This window comes from Salvelinus alpinus, chromosome 13 (genome assembly GCF_045679555.1).
Source record: "Salvelinus alpinus chromosome 13, SLU_Salpinus.1, whole genome shotgun sequence".
NCBI lineage: Eukaryota > Metazoa > Chordata > Actinopteri > Salmoniformes > Salmonidae > Salvelinus > Salvelinus alpinus.
Genome location: NC_092098.1, coordinates 7,316,674 through 7,330,199, shown reverse-complemented (window position 1 = coordinate 7,330,199; position 13,526 = coordinate 7,316,674). Strand labels below are relative to the sequence as shown.

At 42.0% G+C, this 13,526-nt stretch overlaps 1 protein-coding gene across 4 annotated transcripts in view; it reads left to right on the top strand.

The window, feature by feature from the left end:
* The window catches only part of LOC139538049 (calcium/calmodulin-dependent protein kinase type II subunit alpha), a 77,552-nt gene that overhangs the window by 39,959 nt on the left and 24,067 nt on the right, over positions 1–13,526 (top strand). For all 4 annotated transcript variants that reach the window (XM_071339968.1, XM_071339970.1, XM_071339966.1 and 1 more), the window contains exons 5-8: positions 2,970–3,035; positions 4,040–4,112; positions 6,663–6,765; positions 12,608–12,691. In XM_071339968.1, coding sequence (XP_071196069.1) covers positions 2,970–3,035; positions 4,040–4,112; positions 6,663–6,765; positions 12,608–12,691 — 326 coding nt within the window. The remainder of the gene's footprint in view (positions 1–2,969; positions 3,036–4,039; positions 4,113–6,662; positions 6,766–12,607; positions 12,692–13,526) is intronic.

Here is a 13,526-nt window from a genome sequence, read left to right as displayed (position 1 = left end):
TGTTCATTACATAAACTGGACATTTCAACATTGGTAAAGTCTTACTGTGTTGTAACTTTAAGAGAACTCTTCTTGCATCTGTTACGAGGTGTCTTCTTTTACCTGCCTCTTCCCTGTTAATGTCTCTGAATGAAAAACAGCTTTGTAAGTGTGAGACAGTGAGCAGCAGGACAAAGTGTTGCATGAGAAGAGCTTGATGACAATGCAAGTGATTCTTAACTGATTTGAAACAGCAGGCTATTGTTAATAAGCAGTCCCATGAGCCAACTCCATACAATATATTATCTTTGCTTATTGTGCCCTTATCATTTGCTATAAGGCCAAGTGCAGCCCCCAGTGTTTTATATTTCTACACTATGAGGTTGGAATAATAATGTGAAATTGTGAAAATGATGATAATGCCCTTTTTAGTGTAAGAGCTGTTTGAAGTTTCAGCCTGTTGTGGTGGGATGGAGTTTTGGTCTGCCTGGTGACATCCCCATGCTGTGAATTTGTTAATAGACCAATAAGAAACAGTTCCAAACCTCTCCGCCAATAACAGCTAGTTTTCAGTTTCCCCCTCCCGACTCGGACCACTCCCAGACAGTCCTAGCAGAATTCTTGCTTGAGAAATTGGTCTTGCTAAGAAGCTATTTTTGTTTCTTTTTGACCATTTGACCACAGTAAAATACTTATGTGTTACCCAGAAAGGATTTGATACTGACATAAAAATGCCTGAATTGGGCTTTTAATGCTATGAGATCAGCCACAGATACTTAGTGAAAGTTTCAAAAGGACACAAATGAGAGAATAGGAAAATACAAACTAAATGACCTTGGATAGTCTTTAAAGCTGACACATTTTGGAGCAAACTGCTTTGTCAGAGCCCAATCACTTTGTACTAGCAGGTTTATAAAATAGGCCCACAAATACAGTGCATTCGGAGAGTATTCAGTATTCGCTTTTTCCACATTTTTGTTACATTGCAGCCTTATTCTAAAATGGATTAAATAAAAAACGTTTCCTCATCAATCTACACTCAATACCCCATAATGACAAAGCGAAAACAGGTTTTTATGTAAATAGCTTATTTACATAAGTATTCAGATCCTTTGCAAAGAGACTCAAAATTGAGCTCAGGTGCATCCTGTTTCCATTGATCATCCTTGAGATGTTTCTACAACCTGATTGGAGTCCACCTGTGGTAAATTCAATTGATTGGACATGATTTGGAATGGCACACACCTGTCCCACATTTGATAGAGCATGTCAGAGTTAAAACCGAGCCATGAGGTCGAAGGAATTGTCCTATGAGCGCCGAGACAGGATTGTGTCGAGGCACAGATCTGGGGAAGAGTACCAAAACATTTCTGCAGCATGGAAGGTTCCCAAGAACAAAGTGGCCTCCATCGATACTTACATGGAAGAAGTTTGGAACCACCAAGACTCTTCCTATAGATGGCCTCCCAGCCAAACTGAACAATCGGGGGAGAAGGGCCTTGGTCAGAGAGGTGACCAAGAACCATATGGTCACTCTGACAGAGCTCGAGAGTTCCTCTGTGGAGATGGGAGAAACTTCCAGAAGGACAACCATCTGCTCAGCACTCCACCAATTAGGCCTTTATGGTAGAGTGGCCAGACGGAAGCCACTCCTCAGTAAAAGGCACTTGACAGCCCTCTTGGAGTTTGCCAAAAGGCACCTAAACGACTCTCAGACCATGAGAAACAAGATTATCTGGTCTGATGAAACCAAGATTGAACTCTTTGGCCTGAATGCCAAGCGTCATGTCGTGAGGAAACCTGGCACCATCCCTACGGTGAAGCATGGTGGTGGCAGCATCATGCTGTGGGGATGTTTTTCAGTGGCAGGGACTGGGAGACTAGTCAGGATCTAGGGAAAGATGAACAGAGCAAAGTACAGAGAGATTCTTGAAGAAAACCTGCTCCAGATCGCTCAGGACCTCAGACTGGGGTGAAGGTTCACCTTCCAACAGTACAAAGACCCTAGGCACACAGCCAAGACAATGCAGGAGTGGCGTTGAGGCAAGTCTCTGAATGTTCTTGAGTGGCCCAGCCAGAGCCCGGACTTGAACCCTATCAAACATCTCTGGAGAGACCTGAAAATAGCAGCGACGCTCCCCATCCAATCTGACAGAGCTTGAGAGGATCTGCAGGGAAGAATGGGAGAAACTCCCCAAATACAGGTGTGCCAAGCTTGTAGCGTCATACCGAAGAAGACTCGACTCTGTAATCGCCGCCAAAGGTGCTGCACCAAAGTACTGAGTAAAAGGTCTGAATACTTATGTAAATGTGATATTTCCTTTTCTTTTTTTTTATACATTTGCACAAAAAAAAATCTAAAAACCTGTTTTTGCTTCGTCATCATGGGGTATTGTATGTAGACTGATGAGAAACTTTCCGAATGTACTTTATCTGACTCACCAACAGCAGGAACCAGCTCCCAGGTACAACATTTGTCCCATGCAGCAGCAAGCCAGGCGGGGTGCTCTGCTCTGGAATCCACTCTTTTAGTGGAGGCTGTCTGATAGATGGATGGCCTCACACCCACCTATTAAATGGGAGCATGGACTTCATCATACTGACAAATTGACAAGACAATTTTCCCACACTTTCCCACACTGAAGGCTGCTTTGATCTTTGAAATGTCAGCACCCACGCCCTTGCACTCATTGCAATACATTACACACTGGTATGTGTTGCCCTAAGCCCTGAGAGTGCATATTTTAAAGGATTCATACTCTCATAGTGTGTACTTTGCAACAGTGAGACAACGGCTTGAGTCTTGTCAATGATTTGCCTTTTCTCACATCAGAAATGTACCATTGAGGTGCCTGTTAGGTTCCATGTCAACATGCCTCAGTGGCTGATATGAAGGGTACAGGGAAGGGTGTATTTCTCTCACATTGGCTTCATGCTCCAGTCCACCTGCATCCTTGAAACCGTCAGCCTCACAATCCTCTCTTCCTCAGAGTGACAGGCGGGGAGCTCTTTGAAGACATTGTTGCTCGAGAGTACTACAGCGAGGCCGACGCCAGGTCAGTGGAACCACCTCACAGAGCGCACAGAGTGCCTTGCTCAAAGGAACATCAGGGATTCAAACCAGGGACCTTTCGGTTACTGGCCCAACGCTCTTAACCGCTAGGCTACCTGCCGCACACCGCATACACCCAAGCACAGATACACACCGCATACACCCAAGCACAGATACACACAGCATACACCCAAGCACAGATACGTGAGAATAGCAATGTAGAGATTTCAACGTAATAATTTGAGCTGTAAAATGTATTAAATTAGGTGGATTATACAGAGGTCACCGCACTCCCAATCCAGAGAGATTAGAGAGGACCTAAAGGCATAGATCTAGAACCCTGACATATATTGTCTAAAGCTTTTCATCCCAGGCTATACAACCCTTTTTTGTGATGTAGTCAGTCAGAGGCCTTTCTTTTTTCTCTTTAATTATTGGAGTGTTCATTTGGATTGAACAGCTTTACCTGCATAAGCCCCTTCACAGATAGAGCATTTCCCCACTTCACCTAACCAGTGAAAGCTACTGGCTGAGCCATTGATTTGCAGTGACAGAGCGACAGGGCTACAAAACAAATTAATGAATAGAACCAAATGGAAACAGATGGTTGTGGAGGTGTAGGAGTGACCTCCAATCAATGTACACGTTTCGCTCCGGGCTTAGTGTATCAGTCTCTCTCTCTCTGCGGACCGGGATCTCACTGCTCCACTGCTTGATTGACAGCTGAGTGTAGTGGCTAATTAGCCTCCCACTGACGCCCAGCTCAACATGAAGAAATTCATCAGACAGGCTTTGGCCCATGCTACTGTGTTGATCGACAGCTTTAGGAAAATGAATGGCCAAATCTAACGCCTCGGCGTGTCTTTGTAGGTGCAGAGACCATTTTCACCCCCAAATGATATGTGGATTAATGCTGAAGCAAAGCCCATTTTCAATAGCACTCAATGTAATGCTGCCGAACTCCCAGCCCACTCAGTCGTTCTGTTTTCTCTCTCTCTCTTTTCATAGTCATTGTATTCAGCAGATTCTGGAGGCAGTGCTTCATTGTCATCAGATGGGAGTCGTTCACAGAGACCTCAAGGTAAGATTTAATAAGGAATACATTGAAAGACACAGACGATATTCGGCACAGTCACCGACTGTTTATCCACTGCAATACACTCACTTTGATGACATTGTTGCCATTTGTTTGTGTATCAAAATTCAGTTTATCACATTGGATTTGAATTTAAAGAAAGTATACCCGGAATGTTTAGATTATATATTTTTGAGATATTGTAAGGAATTGAAATACATTTCAACCATTCATTTTAGTCGTCCAGACTCTTTCATTTGAACCTTAGAGCGACAACCAGCAGTCAACAATCAAGCGGGTCTGCTCGCTGCTGTGTCAGTAACAAGCTGACAGAGCTATGGACGCAAGGAGTCACCATCCATGATGTCAAAAGTATAGTTTTAAACATGTTTCGAAGCTACACAGTGTTTGTTTACATTTACTTTGCAAACATTGGAGTCAAACAACCTTATATTTTGGGTTCTGGTGGGGTACGACAGTTGAACTAAGCTCATATGAGGCATTTATCAGTAATATTCTTCAAGAATCAATGCATATCAGTATATCATTCATTTATAAGTCCAAAAATGGATGTAGCAACTGCCGATTACCCCTTTAAGGACACATCTATGTATTCAATGTTTGCTCAGGCTTTAGACAACAGACCATTTGGGCTGGGATTAGAAGCTTTGTTCCTACTGAATGGTTCTGTGAGGACCACCTCTGTGAAATGTGACATAATTGCACTGTGGTTACAGTGGGGAGGGAGCGTGGGATGAGATGGGATGGGATGTTAGCAAATCTGTTTCCAGCCATCACACCCCCACACTGTTCTCACAAAGAGGTCTGACGGGAAGAAGAGGAGGAGGAGGAGGAGGAACTAGTCATAAAACATAAGGTTTAGTCAGCAGCATATGGGACAATAATAACTTTGTCAATACCTCTGCAGTCCTCAAGTCATACTTTATTCAGTTCAGGGACATTTATTTGGGGAGATTCAGCACCACAATGTCATAGCAGGGCAGTCCAGGTGGAGCTGGGACTTGATGGGTGGTTGGTTAGGGAATCCACCTATCACCTCCTCTGGTCCCCACAGTGAGTCAGGTGTTACTGAAGACTCCTGACCTGCCTCGCCTCATGGCTTCATCCTCCTGTGTGTCATAACTCTCTACAGTATCAACTGCATTCTGAAACTGTACTGCTATTTTCTCATGGTGACTTAGTGCTTTATTGATTTATAGTCCAGGCAAATCGTTCGTTAAAAAACGACGTACCACGTGCTGCAGCGGTCAATCAGTATCCACATTTATTTTCTCATCATCATATCCCATTGAGACGGATTTAGCTTGCAGGCCACAATCCTCTGAGATGGCGATTGCAACTCAAAGTCATGACTGGGGTTGTGTGACTCTGACGGCACACCCTCTTCTATCCGCTCCGTTTGGTTCTGTCTGTTCCCGTCTGTCCGGAGTCTGGATGTTACTGCTGACCTGATGGCGACCATTCAACTTCCTTCACACAACACATTGACGTGACAGACAGAGGAATTCGGGCAGTAAGCAAGAGGAGAAGCAGACCTATGTGAACAGAATATCAAAAGCCCAATACAAAACATTCAGGGGACATGCTGCTAAGTCATGTCCTCTGCACACAGTTTGACGATTATAGAATAGGCATTCACTTACAGTGCAACAACCGTCAGTCCATTGTTCTGTTGTCAACTTGTCATGTACAGCACGTGCACTTCATATCTCAATGTCAGCTCGAGGGACCCATAAAAGAATGGGGTTTCTAATTTACAGTAAAAGCGGCAACAAACCCTCACACCGTCTCCATCACATCAGACAGCATTGTGTGTGCTACAGAATCTGCTTTGTTGTTGTGTCAATGGAGGACAGATAAAGCACAGGATTGGTTCCAGTGCTGTCCCATTTATAATCACACATGTCCAAGTGTCGCGATCATAACCCACACACCCTTTCAAAGGTGCCTTTGGCTGCGTTTACACAGGCAGCCCAATTCGGATCTTTTTTCAACTAATTGGTCTTTTGACCATTTCACATCAGATCTTTTCGAATCAGATCTTTTGCAGAGCTGATCTGAAGACCAATTAGTGAAAGAAAGATCACAATTGGGCTGCCTGTGTAAACGCAGCCTTCTTGCTCAATCTTTCAAAGGTACATTTTTTATCTTTCTGACAGACTGCTTCAGCATTCACACTGTTATAAACATATACTAACAAATTCCCGTACAAAGAGATACCCTCCTCCTGCCCCCGAGGGAAGATGGAATTATAAAATTGATTTCTGTGTGTGGGTGTGTGCGTGTGTGGTGTATGTCTGTGTGTATCAGGGGGTAGATAACATCTCATAGCAGTAGCAGAGTGGGGGGGTGTCGTTCCTCCACCTGTGTGGGAGGCGGGATTTATCAGAGCTCTGTAATGCCGCAACCACAAAAGAAACTGAACACTATTCAATCAGGCCCAGAATCATGTCTGTCTGTCACCCTATTCCTGCTTGTGCTCAGGTCTCTTGTCTCTTCTCACTGACTGATTGGCTATTCTCTCTTTGTACCCAGCCTGAGAACCTTCTGCTTGCCTCCAAGTCCAAGGGTGCTGCAGTGAAGCTGGCAGACTTCGGCCTGGCCATCGAAGTTGAGGGGGAACAACAAGCCTGGTTCGGTAATGGCTAATGGCTGATATTAGTCGTAATTACACGCACAGAAAAATAAACAAACAGAAACGCAAATAAGGAATGGCTTCTAAAGAAGGTCTACTTATGCAAGATTTAAGATGTATAATCAGCAGGGAAACTGCATAGGGGGTCACAGAGAGTCATGGAAGAGGAAGAATGAGTTTTCTGAGCACAAAGAATTCCAGTCGTAATTTTCAGAGGGAAATAGATCATTAAAAGACTCCTGTGGAATCCAATCAAAACAACTCTTTGCCTCGAACATCCTCAATAAATAAAAAAAACAGCTACTCTGGAGAAAAAGCAACCACTAAAAACAAAGGGACATATCATTAAAAAGAAACACCATTGAGGTAGGAAAAATGCCTTCCGCAGCACCATACAACAGGGGAAACAGAAAACGGTCTGTTTATTGCTTGTTTTATTTATGAATTGTCATCCAGACGTAGAAATGTCACCACAGCGTCATCCAGACTCATTAGTAGTGAGGCCTGCTGTGTAAAACCGTCTTGTTGGAATAGGTTAGGTACAGCTCATTTTTCATCACTCTGCTCTAACTAACCTAACTGACTGACTGGTGCTGCCTTGGGATTGGTGCCCTTAGGTTCAGAACAGGGCCGTGCACAGACCTTTCCACACTTATTTATTTTTCATACAATTTATTTTTTGCACAGTTCTATTTTATTTCTGCAAAAACACACTCACTCATCACAAATTGTAAGCAAGATAGTTACAGTGCCTTTTAAAGACATGACGGTCACAGAAAATCTAGGATTTTTAATCCAGCCAATCCCATGAGCCCCTGGGATAGGAGCTCTCCCTTAACCAGGATGGAAGTCTCTCTGCTGTCCCAATGCTGTGGTTTTCCGTGCCTGCTTGAGGATGTCCTCAGTAATTTCTCACAGTGCCTCTCTTTCAGAAGTTTCATCAGCCTGCCCCACGGGACTGTGCTGTGTTCAAAGACACACGGAGCAGAACGTCCGGTGAACAGGTCCGGGTTCCATAGCCGCAGGCAGAACAGCAGAAACTGGATCAGCAGCACGACTAGGGCTGTGGCAGTCACGAAAATTTGCTGCACGACCACGAGTGTGGTCTCAGTAGTATGATGGGGTCTAAAACCAGACTGTCTTCAGGAAGGCAGTAAGTTGCTAAGCAAAAGCATTTTCAAAAAAATGTTAGGAGGAATGGGAGATGTGACATATGCCGATAGTTTGGCTCTTTCAGGATATCATCCAAGTAGAGGGGTGCTGCAGCACCCCCTGAAAAATCAAAAAAGAAGAGAAATCACAAAAGTGGTGCACTGGGCCTTTACTAGTCCTGTATTAACGGATCAATATAGCTGTCTGTAGCGAGGGCAATTCCCCCCCACAAAAGTGGTGCACTGGGCCTTTACTAGTCCTGTATTAGCGACCGATATAGCTGTCTGTAGCGAGGGCAATTCCCCCCTATAAAAGTGGTGCACTGGGCCTTTACTAGTCCTGTATTAGCGACCGATATAGCTGTCTGTAGCGAGGGCAATTCCCCCCTATAAAAGTGGTGCACTGGGCCTTTACTAGTCCTGTATTAGCGACCGATATAGCCGTATGTAGCGAGGGCAATTCCCCCCTATAAAAGTGGTGCACTGGGCCTTTACTAGTCCTGTATTAGCGACCGATATAGCCGTATGTAGCGAGGGCAATTCCCCCCTATAAAAGTGGTGCACTGGGCCTTTACTAGTCCTGTATTAGCGACCGATTATAGCCGTATGTAGCGAGGGCAAAAAATATATAATCCTGCAGCACCCCGTTATCAAAAATGATCAAAAAAATTGTCAAACGATGATACTTACATTATGTTCACCGCTTGCAAGATCCACTGTCAATGATGGTACAGCATCCGTCTTCAAGATTAGCTTCCTGGCAAGACCCATCGAATGTTCTCCCCAATTGATAAAGCAACTTCGCTCGAAATGTGGACTGCACACGCATGACCTGATCTTAATTTTCTGTTTGGCCTGTCCACCCGAAATGAAAAGTAGCCACTGCTGTCGTATGTCTTCATTCTTTAGAAAATAGTGTAGCGTTAAATTTACACTGACTTCGAGTAACAACGCAATGTGCTTTTGCCGGCATGCTAGCAAGTAGCTTGCTAGCTAACAGTCACGCCACATATGAAAGGTTACCAATATTTTTGGTAGTGTGTTCTGCTAGAGCTTACGGCTTGTAAACAAAGCCAAAGCAAGGCGCACGTGTTGATGGTTTTAAGCCGGTACATATTTAAATGATTAAACCATTGGTGTATTACATTTCTATCATCATCTTCAACTTAATGAAAACATGGTTTCCCATCTCAAGAGGTTAAATAAAACAATGACTATAGTAAGTGCCTGTTAAGTGCCAAATAAAGTATAACGGTTGAACGTAACAGGGTTGACGATTTCATCTTAGAGCTACAATATGTCACTTTTTTTGGGTGACCCGACCAAATTCACATTGAAAGGTGAGTTACAGATCTGTCATTCTCATTGAAAGCAAGTCTAAGAAGCGGTAGATCTGTTCTATGTGTGTTATTTCTATGCTTCCCGTTCTTAAGTTTTGTTTTTGAGTATTTTACGTTCGGTTTTGTTCACCAGCTTCAAACAGCTGAAAATACAATATTTTTGTTTATGTAAAATATATTTCACAGCGGTTTAGATGGTACAATGATTCTCTACACTACAATTGCTTGTTTTGTCACATAAACTGAAATTACGTGAACTATTAGAATTTTAGCAACCAGGAAATGGCGGAGCGATTTCTGCATAGTGAATCTTTACTAAATCAGGCATAAATCCCTTTGTGACAGGGGGAAATGGAAGGTTGTTGTGTGCAACAGGGAGGAGCAATTGAATGCAAGCTTTTTTTTTTTAAATATGACATTTTTAAAACATTTCGAGCCTGTATATCTATGGGTAACAGTTTTGTGAAGTGTTATGATCAACCAACTCAGTTTACCGCCAAAAAGAGTAGAACCAGCTCACCTGCTTTTACACCATATTTTGACTATTATACGTTCAATGTTTCTTTTGAAAAAATCATTTCAACAGGAATGGTTTGACCATATTAAAACGAGAGTTCAGTTCGTGTAACGGGGTTGACTTAAAATGAATCACAATTTGTGTTATCACTAAATCACATTTTTTTTTATTTTTTTTTTATTTAACCTTTATTTAACCAGGTAGGCTAGTTGAGAACAAGTTCTCATTTGCAACTGCGACCTGGCCAAGAGAAAGCATAGCAATTTGACACATACAACAACACAGAGTTACACATGGAATAAACAAAACATACAGTCAATAATGCAGTAGAAAAAAAGAAAACAAAAAAGTCTATATACAGTGAGTGCAAATGAGGTAAGATAAGGGAGTTAAGGCAATAAATAGGCCGTGATGGCGAAGTAATTACAATATAGCAATTAAACACTGGAATGGTAGATGTGCAGAAGATGACATCAAGGAGGTAATAATCTTCAGAAATGACTTTGTCAAAGCAACAATATAAGTAGATCTTTACAAACTTCAGGGTTAAGTCACAGAGGGTGCACGGATGCAGAAAATGCTGGATTCTGGTACTTCAGCAAGTCTTTTTTCATATTAAAAACCAGATTTATCGAAATCTCTTTGTGGTCTATATTAAAGGGCACTTCATCGAATATAACAGCCTTTTAAAATTTCAAAAGGTATTCCTTTGGTTGAACGACCCATATATGTTTTAAAACTAGAAACTAGGAATGTCTTTTAGTATTCAGTTCATTTTTAATGAACCAGAGAACACTTATCCAATACCCACAATTCATTTTTAAAGACACACCTCTCTTAAATCAGGATGATTTTCTAAACCCTTTGGGGGATACCTGGCTGGTTGCTATATTTTAAAATATTTTCTAAGAACTGCTGGTGGAGCTGTCACATCCAGCTCTGCTGCTCATTATAATCAGGGTTGGGGATTAGGTGATTACATGTAATCAGTTACATGTAATTTGATTAAAAACTTATTTTAACTGTATCCGTTACTAGCAAACATATTGTAATCAGATTACAGAGACTTTTGAAAAACAAAATAATTACTTATTGGATTACTTTTGCAAAAAAATACGTTATGAAACCGTTCTGTTTTCTCAATGACATTCAATTCAGCATTGAAAAAATTTGTAGGTTTAAGTTTGTTCCACCTGAGCTTGTCACGGCTGTTGAAAGGAGAGGACCAAAGTGCAGCGTGGTGAGCGTACATTTCTGTTTATTTAGGTAAATGTCACCAACAAAACAAAGAAACGACCGTGAAGCTTAACATAGGCTCTAACAAAGTAAACTTCCCACAAAGACAGGTGGAAAAAAGGGCTACCTAAGTATGGTTCTCAATCAGAGACAACGATAGACAGCTGCCTCTGATTGAGAACCACACCCGGCCAAACACAAAGAAATAGAAAACATAGAAATAAAGAAACTAGAATTCCCACCCTAGTCTGAGCACCAGAGACCACTATGATCATACAACAAATGCCTATAATGGCTCCTTTGGATCCTTTGCCTTTTTCTAATGCCTCTTAAGGGGAAAGTAACTGAAAGTAATCCAAAAGTAATGTTACGGATTACAATTTTGGACAGCTAACTAGTAACTGCAACTGATTCAGTTTGAAAAGTAACTTACCCAACCCTGATGTAATTATTCTATACACATTACACATACACATTCATGGAAATGAGTCTCGATATTTCAACCTCTCCTTTGTTCACAGTGTGTCAAACCACAGGCTGGTTCCATGGGTCTGGAGAGTAAATGGAAGAATGTATTCTTCTTCTCTGTTTTGATGATTGATATATACAGTAATCCATCATCTATCCAAGTAGCAAGCAACCGTGTTAACTGTCAGTGATAATCATTCCACATGATTTGCAATCCATATTCTCTACCATGGGCAAATTGATTTAGTTTCGTGGATCTGCTGTGACACAATGTCTGGAACAAAACAAGGCTGGAACATGAGAAGATGATTTGAGTCCTTAACATGAGAGTGAAATAAAAGTCTCATCACCCCTCATAAAGAGTTCATGTCCAGACTTACACTAGAACGTCAGAAACCCTTCTGGTTACGGTAGGTAATAAGGATATGGACTGCATACCACAAATGAAGCCCTATTGAGGGAAATGCGAGGCAGGCGGCCCCCAGGAACCTGTGGATGATGTTGAGTTAATTACTCTCTCTTACATTCCGGGGGAAGATAATAATCAGAGCAGGTCTCTCTAACACTGTGCTCTGTTCTTGGTTTGTGACAGAATACTAAGTGGATTTTCTACAGAGTTCTCAAGGAAGACTTCTCTTTTATTTGTTAAATTGGGACGAAGGTTGAAGTATTCTATGCATCCAAGAACTTGAAGACGGTTATCTCTCATCACTTTACTGTACTGTATTACAGTATATAATGGTTTGATATGGTCAGTGGTCACATTTAAAACAACATGTGCATTTGATCGAAGCCTATATCAATATGTATTGTATAGCATTACGATACCAGTATTTAGAGTGTTATATTGAGCTATACTTTATCACCCTGTTCTTCTACTTTCACTGAGCGTATCCCTTCTAGAGCTTCATAAAATGGTCCGTTTGGATCCTGGATGTTGTTCAAGATAATCCACGATTAATGTCTGCGGTTTATCAATCCCCTGTCTCACAGCCCATCCAGGCAATTCATAAACTTAATCTCCAATGGGAAAAAGCATCTCGACATTATTTCCCATTGCTTATTGCCTAGCATTAGATTTCAACAGAGCTGTATTATCTGTGACTCATTGCCTCTGTCTGGATGTGATGCAGGCTTTGCAGGGACACCTGGCTACCTTTCACCTGAGGTTCTGAGGAAGGACCCATACGGCAAAGCTGTGGACCTGTGGGCTTGTGGTAAGCAGGGTGGCTTTCAGATATCCACCTCTTTCCTTGTTTGTATTTGTCTACGTCTGAGTTGCTACTGCCTACAGAAAACATGATATAGACTTCACACCTGATTTGATGAGTTTCCTCATTTATACAACTTTGTCTTTATGTTGTCTCATTTGGCCAGACTTGGGATTGCTTCAGATTCTAACCTACTAGAGTTATGTTGACAAAAACCCTATGATTTAGTGCACCAGTTTATTTATGGGGGCCTGTTGGTTTCATCCCAAGGTGTGAAGATGAGTTCTCTGTCAGAGCAGATGAGAGAAGGCAGCCGTGCGTTGATCTGATCTGAGCTCTCTCTACACTCTTAGGGTTTCAAAAGGGTACTTTTAAGTTCCAGGTAGAACATTTTTTAAATCCAGGTAGAACCCTTTTTGGTTCCAGGTAGAACTCTTTTGGGTTCCATGTAGAACCCTCTGTGGAAAGGGTGCTACATGGAACCCAAAAAGGTTCTACATAGAACCAAAAGGGTTCTACCTGGAACAGCCGAAGAACCCTTTTTGGTTCTAGATAGCACCTTTTTGTTTCTAAGAGTGTATGTCTATGTACATACTGTACCACAGGCCTCTGTGTCAAGAAGGTGACAGATATCAGGCTCCAATTGGCCCTCCTCTGGTCTATTTAGATAGAGGACCGAAATTATACCCGATGTGTGAACAACTTTTACCTAGAACATAGTACATGTATATATCAACATCATATGAATCATATGTAAACATGATATCAACTTTGACAATATGCAGGAACTTTTCACATTGCGCATTTGTCACATGCTTCCTAAACAGCAGGTGTAGACCAC